This window comes from Bufo gargarizans, chromosome 2, assembly GCF_014858855.1.
Source record: "Bufo gargarizans isolate SCDJY-AF-19 chromosome 2, ASM1485885v1, whole genome shotgun sequence".
Lineage (NCBI taxonomy): Eukaryota > Metazoa > Chordata > Amphibia > Anura > Bufonidae > Bufo > Bufo gargarizans.
The window spans coordinates 162,842,052-162,867,395 of NC_058081.1; the positions used below are offsets into that span (position 1 = coordinate 162,842,052).

At 42.3% G+C, this 25,344-nt stretch overlaps 1 protein-coding gene across 1 annotated transcript in view; it reads left to right on the plus strand.

The window, feature by feature from the left end:
* LOC122927634 (tropomodulin-3-like) overlaps window positions 1–24,869 on the plus strand; it is a 57,391-nt gene extending 32,522 nt beyond the window's left edge. The window contains exons 4-10 of the mRNA XM_044279646.1: window positions 7,340–7,462; window positions 8,919–8,987; window positions 10,603–10,733; window positions 12,466–12,573; window positions 15,202–15,345; window positions 18,358–18,502; window positions 22,470–24,869. Coding sequence (XP_044135581.1) covers window positions 7,340–7,462; window positions 8,919–8,987; window positions 10,603–10,733; window positions 12,466–12,573; window positions 15,202–15,345; window positions 18,358–18,502; window positions 22,470–22,504 — 755 coding nt within the window. The 3' untranslated portion in view covers window positions 22,505–24,869. The remainder of the gene's footprint in view (window positions 1–7,339; window positions 7,463–8,918; window positions 8,988–10,602; window positions 10,734–12,465; window positions 12,574–15,201; window positions 15,346–18,357; window positions 18,503–22,469) is intronic.
* The last annotated feature ends 475 nt before the right edge of the window (window positions 24,870–25,344 follow it).

Below are 25,344 nucleotides of genomic sequence, written 5' to 3' on the forward strand. Positions count from 1 at the left end.
CTGTCTTTGCAAGTGGAGAATCTCAAGACCCAAACAGAGACGGCCGAAATACATGGCATGAAAACTTTTTCTATTTACCGTGGAGCTTGACACCAAATAAAAACCACTGCTGCCATGCCATTCTGGTAGTCAGCAGGGATCACAGCAGTTGAACCCATTGGTGACATATCCGTCAGTGATAAGACAGGCACTTGATATAGTGGGAAAGTGAAAAGAATTGTTCCATAATTAATATTTGCTGCTTTATGCTATTCAGTGTGTACAGTGGCAGTTGAGATAACTGCAAGCGTTAATATATTAGTGTCAAATATTGTCACGGAATGGGGAAAATTGCACACATTTGTGAATATCTCTTGCATTCTGGATAGTATTTGACTTGGCAAGATCTCCAGCCATATGCCTAGTATGCCACAGCAATATTTAACAATTGGGGGTCCCTACACAGCTGTTACAATAGGTTTGCTGCCCATACTTTTCTATTTGCCAGGACTGGGGTCTGATCCAAAAGGAAAGAGGGGTATGAAGTAAAGCTCTTCCGTTTTGAGTTCAATCCCAGTTTATCAGCGAGGAAGGGGGGAAAGTAAGTGCAGCAAACGTTCCATAATTGCATTTTGGGAACTTGGCCATTCAAGTTCCTACTTTAGAAGTATGGGCTTTTTAATATCAGGTGATTTAGGACCAAGGTATTGTAGATGGCTGAAGTTTCCTTTTAAGTGGCGTATTATTGTATGTTGGGCAGTTATCTTTTAGGCCCGCTATCCCCTCAACCTTGGGTCATGACTATTGTCAGAATTTACCCATTTAGACGTTTTCCATAGATTTCTCAGGCGCTTTACATTGTGGCGCTCGTATCAACTGCTCTTGACGTAAGTAAACAAACCTGCTTACACTAAGACACGTCACCCATTGTCCACTTGCTGTAGTTCCCAGGGACGTGCCGCTGACAGGTATAGTCTCATTTTTCCCATGCTGTTTTACAAGGCCATATAGTCATTATCTTATGGCAGCAATGTATGTATATATATATATTTGCCGATCTGATAATTGCATCAATAGAACGTGCCTAGTAAGATCCATATACAGGAATTGGTTCTGATGCTGTGTGCACCACCTGCTGGAGGGCAAAGCTTGGACTTCGTGTCACTGGGACTAAGGTTTCCCTACATATCATGAGATCTGTCCGAAATGGCAAGTCTATCTAGTTAAATGGCATAATTTAGTGAGGTTTTGCCATTTAGTCTTTTTTGTTTTGTGGCTTTCTTCCTGGCAGTTTCTCCTTTTTTTGTCCGACCTGTTTTTCTGCAGTAAAATTCCACTTTCTAGGGGTAAAGAACAATAGGACTAAAGTGTTTGGTGGAAACTCAGGACATTGATCTGTCAGTGATGCAGAAGATAAAAGCGGCCTGTGAGGATGTATATGTGGAACCAGTAAATCGGGCTGATTTACAGAACAAGCACTTAGTAATAATGGCTCCTGATATCTGCATTTGATGGATTCATTGCTTCCTGTGTGCTCAGAACGGGGCTCTGGAGAGCTGCTATCGGGCTATTGTCCAGCTTCCTTTCTTATTTGCATATGAGTAACCACATCCAGTTGTTTTTCCGTGTGTAAACTTGGAACACACAAAATATATATTTTTTTTTTTCTTTTGCATTTTTAAAATAATGGAAATATTACTATCGGTCAAGGCTGTAGCCTACGTGGTATTGGTTTATCGTTTGTCTTATGCACTATTTTATGTATATGATACTCGGCCAACTAGGTGTGACCTAAAATTTATGAAGGATGATGAATTCCCATTAACCCAGTATGATAGTTTATATGCCTCATGTATAAACCCAGCCTAATAAAGTGTATCTACTGTACTGGGAAATAATTGAGGCCTCAGACCTTTGTGATAACATAACATTCTTGTACCTATATTTTAAAATTTTCACACTGTATAAGAAATGGCACTGTATATGACTAAAGTTTGGTTACTATGCAGATAATGACATTTATGGGGTCATTTATCAAACTGGTGTAAAGTAGAACTGGCTTAGTTGTCCATAGCAACCAATCAGATTCCACCTTTTATTTTCCCAAGGAGCTGTCAAAAATGAAAGGTGGCATCTGATTGGTTGCTATGGGCAACTAAGCCAGTACTTATTTTTCTTTTCAATTATCTTTTTATTGATTTTTTTTTTTTTTTTTACAAGATGATGAGAGAAACACATGATACATGGATTCAATTACAAAGTAAACAATAGCAATAACAGGGAAAAATCTTAACGCCTCTTCGCCAAGTCAACTCCTCCAGGGTCCAGTTAGGAGAAACTAAGGGGGTGAATTGGAAGGGGAGCTCTCATTAAACAGATTGCTTCGTCAAGATGTGGCGATATCTGATAAATTAATACTGTAGTTAACATACAATGAACAATTAGAGGAAGGGAGGGGGGGGGGGTAAGTAGGGCGGGCGGTATCGTGAGCTAAAATTTAACTGTGGGGACAAGTAGGAGAATTAGAGTCAGAAAGTTTAAGGAAAGAACTTGTTTTCTGAAATAATATCCAGTCGGCCTAAATCTGCTGAAAATTGAGCTAGCTAGCTTCCCAGGCTGACAGTTCCTCCATGTGGTAGATGTGGTCCACCTTTTTTGTAGCCATTGTGATAATGTGGGGGAAGTTTATTGGTTCCAGTGCTGCAGAATTAGGGATTTAAAGACAGAGGTCAGATGGAGCATGAGTTTCCGTTTTTAGTGTAGGGTATATCTTGTAATCTGATGTTCAGTAATGCTGAGATGGGAGAAGGAGAATTGTGTAGGGAGGAACATATTTATTTAATCAGTTCCAAAACCTCAGACCAGAAAGTCTGTAGTACTAGGCATGACCACCACATATAAAAGTAGGTGGATTGGGATTGGCTGCATTTCCAGCAAATGTCTGAACTAAGACGGACCGGAGTGAGGTACCATCTTGCGAGTATTTGAAATGAATTCTCTTGTCATCGTATGCATTGGGAAAAGCCATGTGAGAATCGGTACATAGGTTTGGTATGTAACACTGTCCACTTTGTGTCAAAGTCTCTGCTCCATTCATAAATGTAGCCTCTGAGAAGCTATTTCAGCTGTTGGAGGAGGATGTATATCTGGGATAGCAAGTGTTTTGGGGGATGCTTGGTTGCCATTCGTTTTTCAAATGATGTGAGGTCTCTCCTGAGATCAGAGTTTTTGATGTAGGTGCGTAATAGTGATCGAACATGTGCTTTTTTGTAGCGAATGTAGTGATGTGGAGTCTAATGGGTCTTCGCCCTCTTTCATATCTAGACAGGAGGATATTGAGATATGTTTTAGGTCTGTCACCTTTAGGGGTGTATTTGCGAATTTTGGGAGATAAGTTCTGGGAGATCTGCAACTGACATTGGTGGGACTAGGGCCGAGCTGAGTCGGTCTTTGAGTGTGTTCCAGACCTTGGGTGTGGATCTGGTGACCATATTCTGTGTGCTTGGAATTGCTTGTAGGTTGTCTCTGCCCCAAATTAGGGAGCGTAACGGGATACTTGTTAGGTGTTCTTAAGGGTACCCATAATTTACTTACCGTCTGCTCTTACCCAATGTATCAGCCTAGTGAGGTGTACTGCTTCATAATAAATCTGCCAGTCTAGAAGTGTCATGCCGCCGCGTGATTTATGTTGGGTTAGGAGGTTATGGCTGAGGCGAGGTCTCTTATCCCGCCATAAGTACTTGTTAGTTAATTTCCTAATTGATGAGAAAAAGGAAACCGGGAGGGGGATAGGGAGGGTCTGTAATAGGTATAGTAGCTTTGGCAATAATATTGCTTCAATTAGATTTTTTTTCTTCCCATCCAGGAGAGAAATGGCAGAGACCATGACTCTAGCGCGGACTGGAATGATCTAGGTATGGGGGCATAATTGAGAGTGTATAAGTCTTTCCAGGTTGAACTTCTTTTGAGACCTAGGTAGGTAATGTGAGAAGTGGGCCATTGGAAAGGATATAGTGTTTGCAGGTTCTTATGCTCTTCATCCCTAATTTTCATTCCCAGGGCTTCTGATTTGGAGGTATTGATTATGAAGTTGGGGAGATGTCTGTATTCTTGTAGTATAGATTGTAGTGCTGGAAAGGCTGATAATGGATTTGTAATTATCACACGGATGTCGTCTGCATATGCAGCTACGCTGTGTGTGTATTTGCCGCTTGTGTATCCCTCTATATTAGGGTGTTCCCTTATCTTTTACAAGAAGGGGTTCAATAGAGAGTACGAAAAGTATTGGGCAGAGGGGACAGCCCTGTTGCGTACCGTTGCGGATCTGAAAACGGGGATGTTAAAGAATGGTTAATGCATAATCTGGCAGACGGGAGCGCATACATGGCAAAGATGGCCTCTATTAAGGGAGGGGGGGAATTAAAATGATATATAACTTGCTGCATGTCCAGTCCACCCTGTCGAAGGCCTTCTCGGCATCTGTCCCCAACAGGACCAAGGGTTGCTTCTTCTGGGAACCTGTCTGTAATAAGGACAGTATTCTCATAGTATTGTCCTTCCCCTCCCTGCCCGCCATGAACCCGACCTGTTTGTTAGAAATTAAATTTGGCACTAGAGGTCCCATTCTGTTTGCCAGCAAACTAGCGTTTAGCTTCAAATCCGTGTTCAGCAAGGAGATGGGTCTATAGCTGCTGCAGTTTGTAGGGTCCCTTTCCCTTCTTTATGGATCAATGTGATGTAAGCTTCTAATGATTGTTTTGGGATAGGGACTCCAGAAAATAAGCATTGAACGTTTGTTAGTCGAGGTAGCAGGGCCGAGGAGAAGGATTTATAGTAGGAGCACAGGAAGCCGTCTGAGCCTGGAGCTTTGCCTTTCAGGCATCTCGACAGGGCGAGCCGGACCTCCTCCATCGAGAAGGGTTTTAATAGGTCAGCATGTGATGCAGCGGGTAGAGCCAATTGCGATAGAAAATCTGCAATGGCTGACATTTTTTCCTGTGCCTGTTTGGTTGAATCGGGTGAATTAATCTGATAGAGGGATGTGTAAATCGTAATAAATTCCCATTCATTCTCTACTGGCACTGTTGTGAGGGGACCTTCGTTTGTCTGTATCTGAGATATGGGTGCAAGGTTTTTGCCTCTTGAAAAACGACACCATCAATTTTGATGCTTTGTCTCTGTGGGCATAGAAGGAATGATTTACAGACATGAATACTTTGGCAAGGTTCTTGTTTAATAGATAAATAATAGTTTAATAGATAAAGTCTGGACGAACCATCTCCAAGACTTGTAATGGCCAACAATAAATGGATATCCTACAATGCGAGAGGCCTTAACTCCGCAATAAAACCAAGTCAAATACTGCACCACTTTAAAAAAGCTCGAGTGGATGTCCTGCTATTACAAGAAACACTAGACACTATTTTAATCAGTGGTACCATTCCCACAAGAACACCAAAAACTCTAGGAGAGTGTCCATTGCCATAGCCAAACACCTATCATTCGAACAGTCAGACATGTACTCAGACCCGGATGGCAGAATACTCATACTAACAGGTAAACTGGCTCATTGATCACGTTAGCCAACTTATTTGCACCAAATACCAAAACCGTCGTGGCTCCGTTCCACAATGTCACTACTTAATAGTTTAAGGAAGGGAGAATTGATTGTTGGAGGCGATCTTATTGTGGCGTTGGACCCTCTTCTAGACACCTCCTCTGGGAAACCCTCGCTTTCATACAAGGCACTCAAACACATCAAAACATCCCTACAACTCCTCTCCTTTAAAGATGCTTGGCGCTTCTCACACCCTTCAGACAGAGACTTCACTCTCAGCTCTACTCCACACAATTCCTACCACAGGATTGATAACTTTATTCCTCAACAGACTTCTCTCGATAAAATACAATCAATTAGCATAGGATGTAGTATCCAGTCAGACCATTTTCCAGTAGAACTTGTATTAGAACTATCTGATCTTAGCCCTTCCAGACCACCATGGCACCTTAATGAGACCCTACTATCTATACCCACTGTACATACTAAAATACTGGAATCTTTAGACCACTACTTTCAACACAACATGAACACCGAGGTCCCTACCCCAATAGTGTGGGAGGCACACGAGGCTACAATCGGAGGCAAGCTTTTACCGATAGGCACATACCAGAAAAAACGGACTTGCAAATTCAACACCTTCCACAAGAGATGGGTAAACTAGAAAGACTACACAAACAATCTCTAGCCTCATCCCATCTCCAGCAACTCGCTACTGCTCGTTTACAGTTACGTGATCTATTAAACACCAGTTCTTCTTTACACCAGTTTGATAAATGACCCAATTTAGTATTTTATGCGTCATTCATTTGAAAGGCTATGTTCACCTTCGCAACCCCAATGCATCTATAATTTAAAAAAAATATATAACTAATTTTTAGTCTTCATTAAATATTTCCTATCGTTTTGTGTCTACAGCTGCTATAAAGATGTGCATCTCGATGGTGGTAACAAACAAGCCCGGTGTAGTCTGATTCTGCCGTCATACCCCCTACCACTTGCCCTATGTTTCTATCTATACATTTGGTACTTTAGCAGGGGACAAATAGAAGAGAGCAGGATTAGACTACAAATAGTTTGTTGTCTGTTGCTATGGAGACACATAGGTTTGCATAGAAGCTGTGAACGCTAAGCAGTAGGACGTTTTTAGCAAAGTTGCTTTATTTTTCATTTTAGATGCATTGAAGCAGCAAAAAATGGTCGTGAATGTGCACATAGCCTTTTAGGACTCCACAGTGAGTGATCTCAGACTTTCGACTCATAAGATGTCTGCTGGTACTTGCACCTTACGTAGAACGGTTTACTGTAAATATATTGAATTTAGCATCAGATCCAGCATCAAACTGCAATATAGTCTGGACTTTAACAAGGCTGGAGGCAAAAAGCATCCTCCCCAATCAAAAGACAAAGTGACTGTTGCAGATTGGCTTTTTTTTTTTTTTTTTTTTTTTGCATTAGTCGAGGATTTCTCTATCTTTACAGCATACTATTTTATCTGGTACCTGTGTGGTCATGTTAAGAGTAGATGTACACTACTGGCATAATATAAGGTCTCTGGAGAAAATCGAAAAACTGGTTGCTTTAGAACATGCGGCTTATTGGATGTGTTCTGATTGCGAGAAGCCAGGATTGAAATAATTGATTTTACAAATGTGTTATCTTACTATAGTATTCATTGATACACATGATACTTCTCATGGTGATAGCGCCACCTTCTGGTCAGAGGTAATCCCAAAATGTCATTGCAGTATTGTACTTGCTTCCTGACATTCATTCTTTTTTTTTAAATTTTTTTCGTTCTAGGGAAAATATTTGTCCCCAAGCAAAAGCCCAAAAACATACTTGCAGAAGAGAAGCTAAGTCTGGATCCGGAACTGGAAGAGGCTTTGAGTAGTGCCACGGACATTGAGCTGAGTGACCTTGCTGGTAACTATTGAAAGAGAAAACGCCATATCCATAATGACTTGCTTACTGCCTATTGAAATAAACAGTTAAGTTCCCGAAAGAAGCAAGTAGCGCAACAGGCATGGGCTAATAATTAACTATCCAACCGCATAATGGTATAATGTCTATGGCGCAAAAATAATTGTTTTCAAAGTAGAAAAGGACATTTTTCCGTCAAGAGATGTAGAACCAGTTTAAATGCCCCTTACCAATAAAGGACACTGGAATGATTTTTTGCAAAATTGGGAACAGTTTTCCCAGTATAAAGTCATTTCACCCATGCATATCTTGTGCCAAGTGTGGATTTTGCAGCGGATTGAGATTTCACCCCTATACACTGAATCCACTATAAATATCCACAATAGAATAAGCATGATACAGATTTAAAAATTCAGGATTAGCTTGTTTTCCGCAAGGACAATTTCCTTTGAATGTCATGTGAATGGCGCTTTCAAAACCCCATTCACCTGTATTGTGCTGTGTATTTGTGGATTCAGCACATCGGCCGAAAATCCACTGTATCTGCAGACACTTTGGGCCACGTTTACTAATGTGAGTGCACCTAGATGTCTGTGTAAATTGTTCCGAAATGTGGCACTATTTGACTTATGTAGGTTTAGGGAGAGTCTTTGTGCCTAGTCTGAAAAGGAGATACAGATTAATGGAAGGGGCATGGCCTAAGTGTTTTGTGCCAAATTGCACGACCGTATATATGTTTTTTATTATGAGATCATGTGAGTGACACATGCCACTGTATGCCTGTTCAGCCTGGCATACGTCACAGCATTCTTACAGAGGAATATGTCTAGAAATCCCCCCATCATACTTGTAGTGGAAGACAGTTTACATTTTCCAATAAATTTGAACCAATATATGCCAAAAGGATGCTTTTAGTATACGTCCTGTCTATAGACTTATAGATGTACTTAGATCTTGGAGTTAAAGGGCATCTGTCAGCAGATTTGTGCCTGAAGGCTCTGCTCTCTCAGCAACTGCCACGCCCTCTCCACTTTGCCTAACATGATGTTTACACTGCCTGGTCCTGTCAAAGTGAAGAGGACATGGCAGTTGCAGTGAGAGAACTGAGCCTTTAGGTGTAACAGCAACGCCCCTGTTGCTCCTAGAGGCTCATTTGCATATATTAAAACTTTCATGTACATGGGACCAACACAGATGTCTGCAGCTGCCAAGTGCACATGTAACAGGTCAGCCAGTGTCATAGGTACAGATCTGCTGACAGATGCCCTTTTAACATTGTATATAGTCCTTAGCTTTAGTCATGTTGTTGGATTTTAGGGTTGTCATGTAAAGCTCTTAATCAATTGGAATGGTTTCATTTCTGTTTTGATATTTAGTATAGAAACCTCAGGATTTACATGCAGAGATTGTGTGAGGTCCAAAAACACATAAGTAACTTTTTTTTTTTTTCCTCTTTTAGCTATCCTTGGCATGCCCGGCCTTTTACCAAACAGCACTAGTAATGGGTTTGATAGCCAAGGATTTCCCAGTGAGTATTTATTTATTTCTGATGTTATATTATAACTGATGTTATGGCACATAAAGATGGCAATACATTTATGAAGCTTTTATTAACGTTACTGTGTATTTTCAGTAGTTTTCCACATTATCACTCAACACTAAAGGCCTTTTACACGGGCTTACTGTGCAGGCTATTATTAGGATTGAACTGTTTATTCCCGATAATTGCCCGCTCATCAGAGGAGGTGAGAGCTGCATTTACATGCAGCAATATATTTGCTGTATGGGAATAAACGATCGCCACTGCAGTCACTTGTGTCATACAGGCTCATTGTTTGTTTGCACAGGATGATCTGCTGACCAGAAACTATTATCTTGTAATCTGTATCGATTATACTTTCTACCCGATGAACTAGCATTTTCTGGTTCATCAGGTGATCGGCAGCACCTTACCACAGGGCAGTCATTGGGAACCAGCTTTCATAGGAACAGTTCTTCCAGATAATTGTCTGTATTGTCAACCAGTGTAAAGTGGCCTTTACTGCCCCAAAATGTCATGTTTAGAACTTACTGCTTAGGGTTACAACCTGTAGTTCAGCTTGCCGGCTGAGCATCCTCAGTTCCAGTACTAGAAGTTCTAGAAGGGTGTAACTGGGAGCTAACGTGAGGGGGTACAATATACGCTCACAAGAAGAGAGGAGATTTGATGTTCATCAGCCAGGGGACTACAGTGGGTGAACTGCCTGGAATAGATGTCATCAATGCATAATGGGAACTGCTGGTCTGCTAACCATAAGGGCTTCTGCTGAAACCAAGCCAACTGTTACTGTAGAGAGAGGGGCAGCAGTGTAACAGAAAAGGTTTCTTGTCCAAATTCTATAAGGGGTTTGGCCTGATTAGGAAATCTCTGTCCATATGCTCTATTAGAGTATATGGACCTCATGTGCGTCCCCTGCTCAGGATAGCCATCAGTAACCGCAGCTGCCCACAATCTCCAGTGATTACAGGTAATCTCTAAAATGGACCATTGCTTGTCCCACTGTGATCAACTGAATGCAGCCAGTCCTATGTAGAGAAGGGGCTGTCCAGATGAGACAACCAGGGGCATAGCAATGGGGGGGGGGGGGGGGGGTGCAGAGGTAGCAGTCGCTACCGAACCCAGGAGCATGAGGTGGCCCAAAGACCCTTGTGCCTCATAACACCAGTATTACTGTATAGAAAGTGCATGCTGGTCAAGTTACACCTCTGGCTGGAGGGAAGGGGTTGGGTCAAAGCGCTGAGAGAACGGGGGGTGCCCAAGCTGAACCCTTGCGCCAGGGCCTGTGAGTCTTTAGCTACACCCCTGGAGACAACCCGTTTTACATGCCCCTTCCATCATGTTTATGCAATGTCGAAGGGAATCATGACGTTATTTAACAGCAACCCAGTTTCCACGGAATCAACTGGAATTTTTCCTAGACCTGCACATGTTTTGTCATGCTTCCTTTTCCAGTGTGGTAGTGGAGGGTGTCCCATTTGCTTTGAAATGGTGCATATCCCAGAACCTATATGCATGAATGTGGGGTGCCAATTTGATTGTATATGAATGTGTTGTGTTAATTTAATTGTTTTAGGAGGTTCAATATTTCTGGTTTATTTGTTAGATATTGTAAAGGCAGAGCCGGTGAGACCGATGGCTGATGAACCACCAAACCCCACCAATGTGGAGGAGAGCTTGAAGAGAATAAAGAACAATGACCCTCGCTTGGTTGAAGTAAACCTTAATAATATAAAGGTAATTTTGCAGGTGCACTGACCAAAATTGTCTTTTCTATTTCAAAGACTAAAAAAAAAGGTTGCAATAGACCACAGTGTGCTCAATTTTAGCCCCCATAATCTCCTAATATGCCTATCGGGGGATTACAAAATGAGATTTTAAGGACTTGTCATTCTTGTAAGGATATATCATGGAGTCCCTCTTGACAAGATCAATCATGGCTATGAAAGCTTCCAAAGGAAAGGGCATATTGGCAGTTATGACCAGGCCATCTGTAGTATGCTACCCCAGTTACAGGTTATACTAGTTTCTAGTGAATGCATCAAATTTTTTGTAAAGCAGGTGACCCTTGTGAAACGTTACACGTGTTGAGTGTCGGGCTGGGGTACCTCAGGGTACCAGTAAAATTCATTCTGGAGGCCCACTGTAAAGCTACATGCATAAAGTACCCCCCTCCCCTTTCCCCTCCCGCACTACCCAGTTTTTATATGGACATAGGCAATGTACTGTATAGCATCTCAGCCAGCCTATCTATAGGTCAGTCTACTCCGCCATGTGCCACTTGAGCAGGGGCCCATCAGGGGATTCCGTGATGCTGGATACCAAAGCACTCATGCCATGGTGGCACTGTGGTTATCACTGCAGCTTTGCAGCATTAAGGACCTGTATCCAAGTCCAACCAGGGCAACATCTATGTACAACTGTTTTCCCCATAGTTTCCCCCGAGTTCTGAGCAGCACTAACGTGCACTACACACACAATGACCTCTAAATAGCCATGACCAAGTTACACCATGTTCACACTTCAATTATTTGGTCAGTTATTTTCATGAGTTATTGTGATCCAAAACCAGTAGTGAAGCATACACAGAGATGAGGTATAATGGCAAGATTTGCACCTGTTTTATGTTTTTGATCTGAACCTGGTTTTGGCTCACTATAACTGAAGGAAATAACTGACCAAATAACTGAAGTGTGCACTTGGCCTTAGCCAGTTAGATTAGTGAGAAGATGGCCCAGATACCACTGGTTCCTAGATGGTTATTACTCATAGAGGACATGCAAAGAGATATCTCCCAAAGAAAAAGAACCATCCCGCTAGGTCCACCATGTGGCGCTAGCGAGAATGTTTGCTTTTCTTAGGAGATACCTCTTTGCATATTGTTTTCCCAATGGAGCACTTCCATGCATTTCCATACAGTGCTGTTCTCAGCCAGTACCCTGCCTAAGACCCACAGAGGACGTCATGTTTTTTTTTTATTTGTTTAAGTAAATACTCACATTTGCCATGAAATAATTCAGGAGCACCTTTTCTTAGACCTCACTGTTGTGGTGTTCCTCGGATTTTTCCTCCTAGAAATGTATGAATAAATTGACAAGCAGGTGTTACCAGCTGGGTATGTGTACTAACCGTTCCAAGCTGTGTAGGGACATAACCCTTTGACAAGGGAATTAGTAACAAACAGTTGTCAATTATTTATAAATATTCAGCAGGAATAATAGAGGAATAGCGCTATGCCAAGATCTAACTAAAGATCCAGGACTGTTAGTTTGTGAGGAATGCCAGTATTTACTAAAACTGATAGATCAGGAGGGGGGACAGAACACATCTTGTACATTCTAGTGTCAGGTATCTGTTTCTGTAATATCTTTTTGATGTAACATATTTTAAGGTACTGAACGCTTCTCCGTATCCAATACCTGTGATTGAAGAGTTACGTACTATGCTTAATATTTTGTGTTTCTTTTAGAATATCCCAATTCCCACCTTAAAAGAATTTGCAAAAGCTTTGGAATCAAATACATATGTGAAAAAATTCAGCATTGCAGCAACAAGAAGCAATGATCCAGTAGCAGCAGTAAGTATCAGATGAAGTCTGTGTCCTGCAGCTGCCATCTTTGCTTCTCTTAAATCTGGTCAAGTACATTAGGGCTCTTTCACACTTGCGTTCTTTTCTTCCGGCATAGAATTCCGTCGTCGGGGCTCTATGCCGGAAGAATCCTGATCAGGATTATCCTAATGCATTCTGAATGGAGAGAAATCCGTTCAGGATGCATCAGGATGTCTTCAGTTCAGGACCGGAACGTTTTTGGGCCGGAGAAAATACTACAGCATGCTGCGCTTTTTGCTCCGGCCAAAAATCCTGAAGACTTGCTGCAAGGCCGGATCCGGAATTAATGCCCATTGAAAGGCATTGATCCGGATCCGGCCTTAAGCTAAACGTTGTTTCGGCACATTGCCGGATCCGACGTTTAGCTTTTTCTGAATGGTTACCATGGCTGCCGGGACGCTAAAGTCCTGGCAGCCATGGTAAAGTGTAGTGGGGAGCAGCATACTTGCCGTCCAGCCGGCTCCTGGGGCGCTCCAGAGTGACATCAGGGCGCCCCAAGCGCATGGATCACGTGATCGCATGGCACGTCATCAATGCGCTTGGGGCGCTCTGACGTCATTCTGGAGCGCCCCGGGAGCCGCACGGACGGTAAGTATACTGCTCCCCCGCTCCCCACTACTACTATGGCAACCAGGACTTTAATAGCGTCCTGGCTGCCATAGTAACACTGAACGCATTTTGAAGACGGATCTGTCTTCAAATGCTTTCAGTTTACTTGCGTTTTTCAGGATCCGGCGTGTAATTCCGGCAAGTGGAGTACACGCCGGATCCGGACAACGCAAGTGTGAAAGAGGCCTTTAAGGGGTTGTCTCACTTCAGCAAATGGCATTTATCATGTAGAGAAAGTTAAAGGGGTTGTCCAAGTTATGAAAATATATATATATATATATATATATATCACTGAAAATCTGATGTATAACTCAGCTAAGCAAGTTTTATGCAAAAAAAAAAAAAAAAATCTATTTCCTCATTTCCCTGATTCTTTTCTGGCCCTTTGTTTACATGCAATAAAAACAATCTCTGCCCCTCCCCCTGCACTGCTAAGGGAGTGAATACAAGACCTGCCCTGAGTGACATGTCTGCCTGCTGGGAGACTCTGCAGCATGTTTGCTAAGGGAGTGGATACAAGAGCTACCCTGAGTGCTGGGAGACTCTGCAGCATGTTGTATGTGTAGGACTACATGTCCCATCTGTATAATGACACTGCTAATACACACAGGATCTCCCCCCCCCCCCCCACCTTCTTGTGCAATGCTCTCTCTAGTCTGTCAGCTCCAGTGCCCAGCATTGTCTCCTCACTGCCTGCAGAGCTGTGCAGCTGAAGGGGTTAAGACTCCTAGCAGAGAGTAGACGTCAGTGAAGCGGGGGGAGCGTGGCCAGCACAGTGACGTTTCGTTTACAGGCTTGTAAACGACCTTTATCAGAGCAGGGAGAGAAGCTGACATCACAGGTCATGTGACCCTCAGTCAAATCTGAGAAACCAGCTACTGCAGATAAAGTGAGTGAATTGGAAAGCTGTTACATTTGCTTAGTTAGGAACATAGAACAAAAAAATAACTCTGATAACCCCTTTAATACAAGCCATGTACTAATGTATTGTGATTGTTCATATTATCTCCTTTGCTGGCTTCATTTTCCAGCACATTATACACTGCTCATTTCCATAGTTACGGCCACCCTGAAATCCATCAGTTGTGGTCATGCTTGCACACTACAGGAAAAAGCAGTGGTCTATGTGCACTCCCATGGTTCCGGCATTGTTGGAGCGCAGAGAGCTGTAGTCCTGTCACTCATCGCTCTGCTCCCTGCGCTCCTCCCCTCCTTCAGGCTGGCGGCGCACAGAATGGTGAAGCAGGAAGACTTCTCCCTGCTCCACCATTCAGCCTGCAGACACAGATCGCGCTGCCGGCATGTGTAGGTGGAGCCTGCAGCCCGGAAATCTGCATAAGCTCTGCCCACACAGTGCTGCAGAGCTATCTGTGCCTGCAGGGAAGGGACAAGGTGAGTAGTTACTGTTTTTTTTGTTTTTAATGCTGAGGGCTTTATTACTGTGGCGGGGGCACAGTGGGCTTTATTACTGTGGCGGGGGCACAGTGGGCCTTATTACTGTGAAGGGGGAACACATCTGAACAAAACTACTGTTATGGGGTCCAATTCTTTTTTTAAGTATTGGGGGGGGGGGGGGGGGGTACCAGATAATGGATCGGCACCAGGTGCAAAACACTCTAGGCACGCCACTGGAAGAGAGACACCCCCTTTAAGTTAATGTTGTATGAACTCGCTAATTTTGGTGGGACCAGTCGAACATCTAATTTGTATCAGGGTATCCTTGTTTTCTCCCTATAGCAGGCTGTTGGATTTTAATGTGGCCAAGTGTATGGCCAGCCTTACTTTTTGCCTCCTCCATGTGCATTGAAAGTGCATACTGTGCCATTAAGGCAGCAACTGCTGTGACTATGTACCATCATTTGGCAGAGGACCTATTTGGTAGATACCTACCCTGTTCACTTCCAAAGGAGTTCTTCAAACATGAGTGTATGATATTGAGCTTTTTGATAAAAATATATTTTATACACTTTCTGTTTCTCTCCATAGGCATTTGCTGATATGCTGAAAGTAAACAGAACTCTAAAGAGTTTGAATATTGAGTCTAATTTTGTCACCGGTCCTGGAATTTTGGCTTTGGTTGAAGCACTTAAAGAGAATGAAACTTTACGAGAAATCAAAATTGACAACCAGGTAATTTTTATTTATTTTATTATTTGCAGCATTATGCTCCTGTTTATGATTTTTTTATTTTTTTGGGTCTGTTCATACAGATTGTTGTGATCTAATAATGGATTACTGTCAGCGGGATGATGGCTATAGGGATAAGTAGAGCCAGATTTGGGATATGTGACATCTGTTCCCTAAAGTGTTAAGGAAGAAAATACATTCAGAAAGAGATGCATCATTTTGAAATTATAATTACCATATTTTTTTATCTAAACGCACCGGTCCATAAGACGCTCCTAGGTTTTAGAGGAGGACAATAAGAAAAAATATTTCTCATTGGACCTTAGGTCAGACTACCAAGCAGACCCCCAATGTTAATCAGAACTCAGCTGACAGCCCCCAATGTTAATAAGACCTCAGATCAGACCCCCTCAGGTCAGACCCCAATGTGAAGGACCCCCAATCAGACCCCAGATAAGAGCCCCCCACCCCAATTCAGACCTTAGATCAGCCCCCATGCCTCATATCACATAAAATAAAACACTTGCCTCTCCTTCTCTGGGCGCTGCTGCTCCTCACCTCCAGCTCGCTCTCTCTTGATTCTGCTGCGGCTGTGCTGTGACCTGACGCGCACAGTGTGAATTCACAAAGCGCCCTTACGCTATGCGCAGCCACAGCACAGCCGACTGCCAAGAGCCAGGAAGTGGCGAGTACAGAGTCTTCACCGCTTCCCGGCCCTCCAGTACTAATAAGCGCTTCCATAATCATAATGGAAGCGCTCATTAGTATTCACCCCATAAGACGCTGGGACGTGTGTTTTTTTTTTTTTTTGTTTTTTTTTGTTTTTTTTTGGGGGGGGGGGGGGGGCTGCATCTTATGGGGCAAAAAATATGGTGTGTGTGTATATACAGTACAGACCAAAAGTTTGGACACACCTTCTCATTCAAAGAGTTTTCTTTATTTTCATGACTATGAAGTTGTAGATTCACACTGAAGGCATCAAAACTATGAATTAACACATGTGGAATTATATACATAACAAAAAAGTGTGAAACAACAGAAAATATGTCATATTCTAGGTTCTTCAAAGTAGCCACCTTTTGCTTTGATTTACTGCTTTGCACACTAACATTCTCTTGATGAGCTTCAAGAGGTAGTCACCTGAAATGGTTTTCCAACAGTCTTAAAGGAGTTCCCAGAGATGCTTAGCACTTGTTGTCCCTTTTGCCTTCACTCTGCGGTCCAGCTCACCCCAAACCATCTCGATTTGGGTTCAGGTCCGGTGACTGTGGAGGCTAGGTCATCTGGCGCAGCACCCCATCACTTTCCTTCATGGTCAAATAGCCCTTACACAGCCTGGAGGTGTGTTTGGGGTCATTGTCCTGTTGAAAAATAAATGATGGTCCAACTAAACGCAAACCATATGGAATAGCATGCCGCTGCAAGATGCTGTGGTAGCCATGCTGGTTCAGTATGCCTTCAATTTTGAATAAATCCCCAACAGTGTCACCAGCAAAGCACCCCCACACCATCACACCTCCTCCTCCATGCTTCACAGTGGGAACCAGGCATGTAGAGTCCATCTGTTCACCTTTTCTGCATCGCACAAAGACACGGTGGTTGGAATCAAAGATCTCAAATTTGGACTCATCAGACCAAAGCACAGATTTCCACTGGTCTAATGTCCATTCCTTGTGTTCTTTAGCAAAATCAAACAAGTCTCTTCTGCTTGTTGCCTGTTGCCTGTCCTTAGCAGTGGTTTCCTAGCAGATATTCTACCATGAAGGCCTGATTCACACAGTCTCCTCTTAACAGTTGTTCTAGAGATGTGTCTGCTGCTAGAACTCTGTGTGGCATTGACCTGGTCTCTAATCTGCTGTTAACCTGCGATTTCTGAGGCTGGTGACTTGGATGAACTTATCCTCCGCAGCAGAGGTGACTCTTGGTCTTCCTTTCCTGGGGCGGTCCGCATGTGAGCCAGTTTCTTTGTAGTGCTTGATGGGATTTTATGACTCCACTTGGGGACACTTTTTTAAAGTTTTCCCAATTGTTTGGACTGACTGACCTTAATTTCTCAAAGTAATGATGGCCACTCGTTTTTCTTTACTTAGCTTTTTTCTTGCCATAATACAAATTCTAACAGTCTATTCAGTAGGACTATCAGCTGTGTATCCACCTGACTTCTCCACAACGCAACTGATGTCCCAACCCTATTTATAAGGCTAGAAATCCCACTTATTAAACCTGACAGGGCACACCTGTGAAGTGAAAACCATTTCAGGTGACTACTTCTTGAAGCTCATCAAGAGAATGCCAAGAGTGTGCAAAGCAGTAATCAAAGTAAAAGGCGGCTACTTTGAAGAACCTAGAATATGACATATTTTCAGTTGTTTCACACTTTTTTGTTATGTATATAATTCCACTTGTGTTAATTCATAGTTTTGATGCCTTCAGTGTGAATCTACAATTTCCATAGTCATGAAAATAAAGAAAACTCTTTGAATAAGAAGGTGTGTCCAAACTTTTGGTCTGTACTGTATGTGTGTGTGTGTGTGTGTGTGTGTGTGTGTGTATATTTTACATAATAAAAAAACAATGCATATCCAAAATAGGTTAAAGGGGTTGTCCAAGAAAATAGGTCATCAGTATCAGAATGGTGGGGGTCCAGCTCCTGGGATTCCTACTGATCAGCTGGTTGAAGAGGCTGCCGTGCTCTGAGCACTTAGGCCTCTTTCTGGCCAGTGACGTCACGTAGCTTAGGTGAAGCTCAATCCCATTCAAGTGAATGGGGCTCAGCTGCACTACCTAGATCAGCCTCTATACACTGTACGGCGTTGTGCTTAGTAAGCAGTGAAGAGGCCGCAGCAACTGGTTGCCGGGAGTCGGACCCTGCCTTTCTTGAAGGTAGACCATCAATATCAAATTCTTGGATAACACCTTTAATGTCAGATGATTAAGGGGACATTTCCTTGGTCATAACTATGTTAAATTTATTTAAAACTTGAGCTTTTATTTTTATTTTTTTTTCCATCGCAGAGACAGCAATTGGGAACCGGCGTAGAGATGGAGATTGCTCGACTACTGGAGGAAAACACCTCAATTCTCAAATTTGGATATCGCTTCACACAGCAAGGGCCACGAGCAAGGGCGGCTGCTGCTATAACTAAGAGTAATGATCTCGGTAAGATTGGACGTAGTGTAGTATATTCTAGTACTAGTGATCATGGAGGATTACATGTTGCCCGTAAATACAGGAACCATCTGTTTTGTGTGCTAAGAGATTATAAACCAGCTTTAGTCTATCCAGTCATATGAGACATGTAGACTAGTAGAATAATAATCCGCACAACAGATTTTGCACGTATTTAAGGAAGAATAATGAAAATCCGAATTAAGTTTGTTGGGAATGTCCCTGCACAGCCTGATGCTGGTAGTACTGATTAGATAATAGCAGACTGTGCAGGCACACATCCCCCAACTGGTAACACCCAGATTGACCTTTATTGCAAACTGCTAGTAATTCGTTCATAACTTCTAGAAGGAATAATAAAGGAATAGCATGTCATAGTCATAAGAATAGATGCTCCAAAATTGGTATTACATGGGTGCTACAAATAGTTAATAAAAACAGATATGTCGGGAGAAGTGACAAGTTCCCTTTAAAGAGGCAGTAGCTTTTTTTTTTGTTTATGTCTCTGCATAACTGGCAAATCCTCCAACGCCACACTATGGTTAATAGCCACAGAGCACTGACCTTAATACTGCCTGATCACTCTGACATCCTGTATTATGGATCTCCATGTTGTCTTCTCAGGGATATTCCCATCCTATGGCATGTCCTCAGTGTTTGCAATAAATGCATAATAAGTGCCAGTCATTCTTCTGGGACCTTCACCTATTGGGATAACGGAGGTCTGTTGACCACCATGTGCTGATTTACCGTTCCGCTGTGCTCCTTAGTGGCGCCATGGACACTCTTGCCCATATCCTTCTTCATTGAAGTGTATGGAAGTTACCAAATCAATGAAGCTTGTTTGGCTTTTTTTTTTTTTTTTTTTTAGAAGCTGTATACTACAATGAACACAAGTTTGGCCACAGAGGTACAGTGCTGCCCATAATTGTTTATACCCCAGGCAAATTTTGACTTGGTTACTTTTATTCAACCAGCAAGTCATTTTTTGACGGGGAATGACATAGATGTCTCCCAAAAGATAATAAGACGATGTACAAGAGGCCTTATTGTGGAAAAAAAACATTTCTCAGCTTTTATTTACATTTGATACATTTGAGCAAAAGATACAAGATGTTCCGCAGTGTGGAAAATCTCAGAGGATGTGGTTGGAAGCCAAAAGTGACACCTCTGCTGGCCAGGAGGATAGTTAGAGAGGTGAAAAAGAATCCAAGTATCACCACCAAGGCCATCCTGGAGAATCTGGGCTCTGCTGGTGGCAATGTCTCAAGGCAGACAATCCAACGGACACTGCACACTGCTGGGTTCCAATTCTCCAGATAAGGCACACAAAAGCTTGCTTGTCCTTTGCAAAAGCTCATCTGGACAAAGAAGACTACTTCTGGTCTTCTGTGTTATGGTCAGATGAAACAAAAATTGAATTGTTTGGTCACAATGATGTTTCCTTCATTTGGAATAAAAAAGGAGAAGCCTTCAACCCAAAGAACACCATCCCCACTGTCAAACATGGTGGTGGGAACCTAATGCGTTGGGGGTGTTTTTCAGCCAATGGACCAGGGAACCTAATTACAGTAAACGGCACCGTGAGAAAAGAGCAATACATGAGGATTCTCAACGACAACATCAGGCAGCCTGCAGAGAAACTTGGCCTTGGGCACCAGTGGACATTTCAGCATGACAATGACCCAAAACACACAGCAAAAGTGGTGAAGAAATGGTTAGCAGACAACAACATTAACGTTTTGGAGTGGCCCGGCCAGAGTCCAGACTTGAATCCAATTGAGAATCTGTGGAGGGAGCTAAAGATCAGGGTGATGGCGGCAAGAAGACCCTCCAACCTGAAAGATTTGGAGCTCATTGCTAAAGATGGATGGGCAAAAATACCTGTGGAGACATGCAAAAAGCTGGTCTGCAATTATAGGAAGCATTTGATTTCTGTAATGGCCAATAAAGGCTTTTCTATTGATTGAGAAGGGTATGAATAATTTAGGACTGGACAGTTTTTTCTCAAATGTAAATAAAAGCTGAGAAATGTTTTTTCCCCACAATAATGCCTTTTGTACATCGTCTTATTATCTTTTGGGAGACACCTATGTCATTTCCCGTCAAAAAATTACTTCCTGGTTGAATAAAAGTAACCAAGTCAAAATTTGCCTGGGGTATGAATAATTATGGGCAGCACTGTATATAATGAGAATGCGGACAGTTGGGAATTGGCGAACTAGTCACCAGGGCTTTGCTCTCTTAATAGATGATGAGGCTCCTCTGGCTGTATCACAAATGGCTAAGATGGGAGTACTCTTTTAACTAGTGATTACAGTTTCTTGGAAATCTTGTATTTTTAAAAAATTATCATTGTTTTCTAATCATAAAGACTATAAATGTGTGATGCCTATTTTCCACAGGTATAGAATGCATTAGACACATTATGTCAGTGAAGGTAGCGCTGTGCACAGTCATAAGCCTCATGCAGACCGTGAGATTGGTTGCTATGACGCCGTGCGCTCCTGCAATGCCAGTCCGTTATCTCACGGACCGCGTTCCACGGACGTCTGCATTTTTCCCGGGCATGTTGCCTTACCATTTTTTTAAGTTGCACTATTTTATTCTCCATTTCCTTTTTTACAAACTAAATGTAGATCTCTGCTCAGGCAGAACCGATTCCTACATTTCTGCTGACTTCTTTTCTCTCCACTATGTCAATTTCTCAGTGTGGTGGTTACGGGTACTTATCACTTGACAACTACTGGCATCTCTTCAAACCTATCTTCAGGAATACACAGGTTACATAGTGCTGGGATTATTCATCATTCCCTGCTTGTATTTGGTCTGCGTTGTCCATGCATGTTAAAAAAAGCCTCTTTGCATGCAGGTGTGGTCAAGGTTTAAACACCTGGTAGTAGTTGACTTTATATCCAAGTGTGAGTAATGTAATGGCATGAGAGATGTATGCTACTAATTTGTGCCATGTGCTACTAATAGAAAATACTAAAAAGAGATCTGTCATAAATGGTGCATGGGAGCCCAATTATAGGTTTGCAAGGTTCTCTCATAAAACTCATAAATGATAGGTTCTCTCATAAAGCTGACATTCTTTTTTTATTTAAAGGGGTAGTTCCATCTGGACAGTCATGACATATCCACAGAATGTGCCATAAATGTCTGATGGGTGCGAGTCCCACCTCTAGAGCCTGCACCTGTCTCAAGATCAGAACCGGGTGCACGCCACCTCGAATGAAGAGGAGGCTGCGCGTGCGGAGCTCTTCCCATTCACTGCTGTTGGACTTCTGCGAATATCCGAGCTGACTTACTTGCCTATTTTCAGAAGTCCCATATCGGTGAATAAGGATAGAGACGCACCTGCGCAGCCATTTCTCTAGTACGTGACTGGCTCTGTTACTGAGTTGGGGTGGGTCCCAGAGGTGCGATGGACACCAGTCACACAGGGCCTACAGATCGAGCTGTCCAAGAACTAATTTATCTGATTTCACACTGAGTGGGGCTGAGCAGTCTGCAATGCATGAGAATACATTTAGGCAGCTGAAAACAAATGGAACAATATTTTTCCTAACAAAATATGATCTGTAGCCTGTATCCATAGGCTTTGGAGGGTTATTCGAGTACAAAGGTGAAAAATTAACAGATACTCGCCCATCCCAAGATGCTGTGACTGCTAAGCCTGTTATTGGCCGCAGCGGTCATGGGAACAGATTGCTTCCTGGTCCTGCTGGGGCCAGGAAAGAAACGGTATCAAGATTGTGGACAGGTGAATGGGGGTTGTTCAGTGGCACAGGTTAGGACACCTTTTAACTGGAGTAATACAGTTCACTGCTATAGAACTCTTGAGTTGGATCTCAAAGTAATGAATGTCCCATTTCAATATGTTCAATGTGATAGGACAAATGAAATCTGGTGATACTGACTGATGTAATCAATTGTTCTTATGCTTTTATTTCAGTTCGCAAGAGAAGAGTGGAAGGAGACCATGAGTAAGCTTTACCATGATAACATTACTTGGAGGTTTCAACATCACTGGGGAATAATGAGCTTTGTTCAGGTGTTATAGTCTCTGACTTCATCTGGCTGGGAAGAAGGGAAGATACTGGAAAACCACAAACCATTATCTGATCGCTCTTTTTACTATCTTTTGATACACTTTGCTTCTTTTAGTCTAAGTCCTATTAGACCTTATTGTTGAGACCATATTGGATATTTGAGAGATGAAGATGCCTGCTTCTTGCGGGACAATATGAATGCTCGTGCTCATCCAACCGATTCATTTCCACCCAGGATTGTCACGAAGATGCTGGATCGGAAGGCTCAGACTTCTTTTAATAAAGTTTTCAATACTGGCGTTTACAAGGGAAAGTCAAGACTACAAGCATTGTGGGTTTTCAGCTCTGATCAACTAAGAGGGAGGGCAGAGTGCTCTGCGACATAGAATATAATTGCACCGCATATGCTGCCGTTTTTTGTATTTGCTTTAGATTAAATTGGATAGAATTTGCAACTTGAGAGTCAGTATAATTGTCCTGAAACCAACATGCTCCTGGTGATATTTACACGTTGTATTGGTTCTCTTCCTAGGTTTTAGGAAACTTGGCAGCATTGCATTTTATTGCCAAGAAATGACTGGATGTATGCCATTTGGCCATCTAAAAGTTATGGCCATGTTAGAAGCTTGGGTGCTGCACAGAACCAATATTTTGTAGTATTTGGATGTGGCTTTAGATTTTAGTGAAATCTAAATCACTTGCATCCTGTAAAAATACTGAATGAGCGGATTCTTGAAATCTCAATTCAGAAATACCAAGCACTCCTTCTCATCACTGTTTTCTTAGAGGGGTTGTCCCATCTTAGATACTGATGGCTAGGATATGCCATCCATGTCAGGTAAGTGCTGGTCCTACCTCTAGGACCTGCTCCTATCTCCAGAACAGGGCCCCAAAGTGCAGTGAGAGCAGCTGCATGTGTGTGTCCACCCTCTGTTCTCCACTATGGGAGTTGTGAAAATATCCTTGGCCCTTTCTGGCAGTCCCATAGCAATGAAGAGAGAGGTGGTTGCGCTTGCGCCACTTTCTCTCCATTCCCCTAAGTGGGACTTCTGAGAACACCTGAGCATGCTCACTCAACTGTTTTCAGAATGGAAAGCAAGCCATGCAAGCGCAGTGTGCTCTCCTTCGCTTTGGACATAGGAGTGCACCTATCTAACATTGATGGCATAGCTTAGTAATCTAACATCAATGTCCCAGAAATACCCCTTTAAATAAATAGAAGATACATTCTAGAGGGATGAACATACATTGTCCTAGCTTTTTATTTTGATGAAAATTTAGTAATTTTGAAATCGGTCATATTGCACTTCTGCAGTGTCTTCGTTAATGCAGACCATAACAGCAGAGCCATTCACATGGCGCTCTTATTTCAGGGAAACAATGTACCAAATATAGAGTCTCAGGAACGTATAGGCCTGGGAGTATTTGGTATAATACTTATGTCTTAATATGATATGTCTCCAAATATCCCATGCCAGGGAACTGTAACCTGGGAATATATATTTTTTAACCTCCTATGAATCCAAATATTCCATCCTGGAGAAGTTCTGACCTGGGAATATATATCTGTCTTAACCTCCTATGAATCCAAATATTCCATCCTGGAGAAGTTCTGACCTGGGAATATATATCTGTCTTAACCTCCTATGAATCCAAATATTCTATCCTGGAGAAGTTCTGACCTGGGAATATATATCTGTCTTAACCTCCTATTTGTCCAAATGTCCCTTGGGACTATAGACCCAAAAGTTTTTAGTATGTCTTCATCTCATATGCCTCCAAATATGCTGTACCAGAGAAATACAGACCACGGTATTCCTAGTATGTTCACATCCGACGCCTCCAGCTATCCTGTCCCAGGGTACCATAGACCAGGGATGCCACAACCTCCTTTTTTCCCAAATATCTCATCCCAGGAAACTATAGATATGGGAGAAAATATTACCACTTTGTACTTGTCTACAACGTTATCATAGAACTTGACGACCCTTGTCAGTAAAAATTTCAAAAATCTTAAATGAAAGGATAGCTATAATTAATGTAGCCTTTTAGCCATGTAGATGAACTTAACAGAACTCCATGTTTATGTTCAAGGCACATTTTATTTCTTTTACCATGCCTGATTTAGATGCTGAAATGTACATTGGCTGTATTGTATTTTTTTTCTTTTTTTGTTATTGTGTACACATCATTAAAGGGTGCCAAACACTGTATTCTGGCAGTATATATTTGTATGTAATATACATATTGTTAAAGAGAGCCCTTCAAATTTTTGGCATTTATAAATAGTTTGTTTTTCAAGTTGTGCTTGTACTGTACTAATACATAAATAAAAAATAAACTAATATTAAAAAACTAGATTGGCATATCCCAAAGGAAATACATAAGGTAAGCTTAATCAAATTGTAGGTCTTGATGTCCCTTGCACTGCCAATGGATGTGCCTTATTCCTGACGAAGAGGAGGTCTCCATGGCAGTTAAAATTTTAATCTCCAAACATTTCGCCATTCATTTCTTTGGGGGACTTTATTTTTATTTTTTATGTCAATTATTGAAAACTACATCCAATCGATTAAAAAAAATACACAGCTCATCTATCAGCACCGACAGCTTCGAAACACAGTTTGAGTTTGTATGTTAAGCTGTCCGGGCTGTGTTAATTGCAGCAGAGCGATGCTCGGATCCACCCCCTTGCCCTGTGCTGCATTGCACAGGGCGAGGGCTGTTTTGTTTACATTTTACACTGCTAGGCAGAGGCTTCCGCCTAGCAGTGTTCCC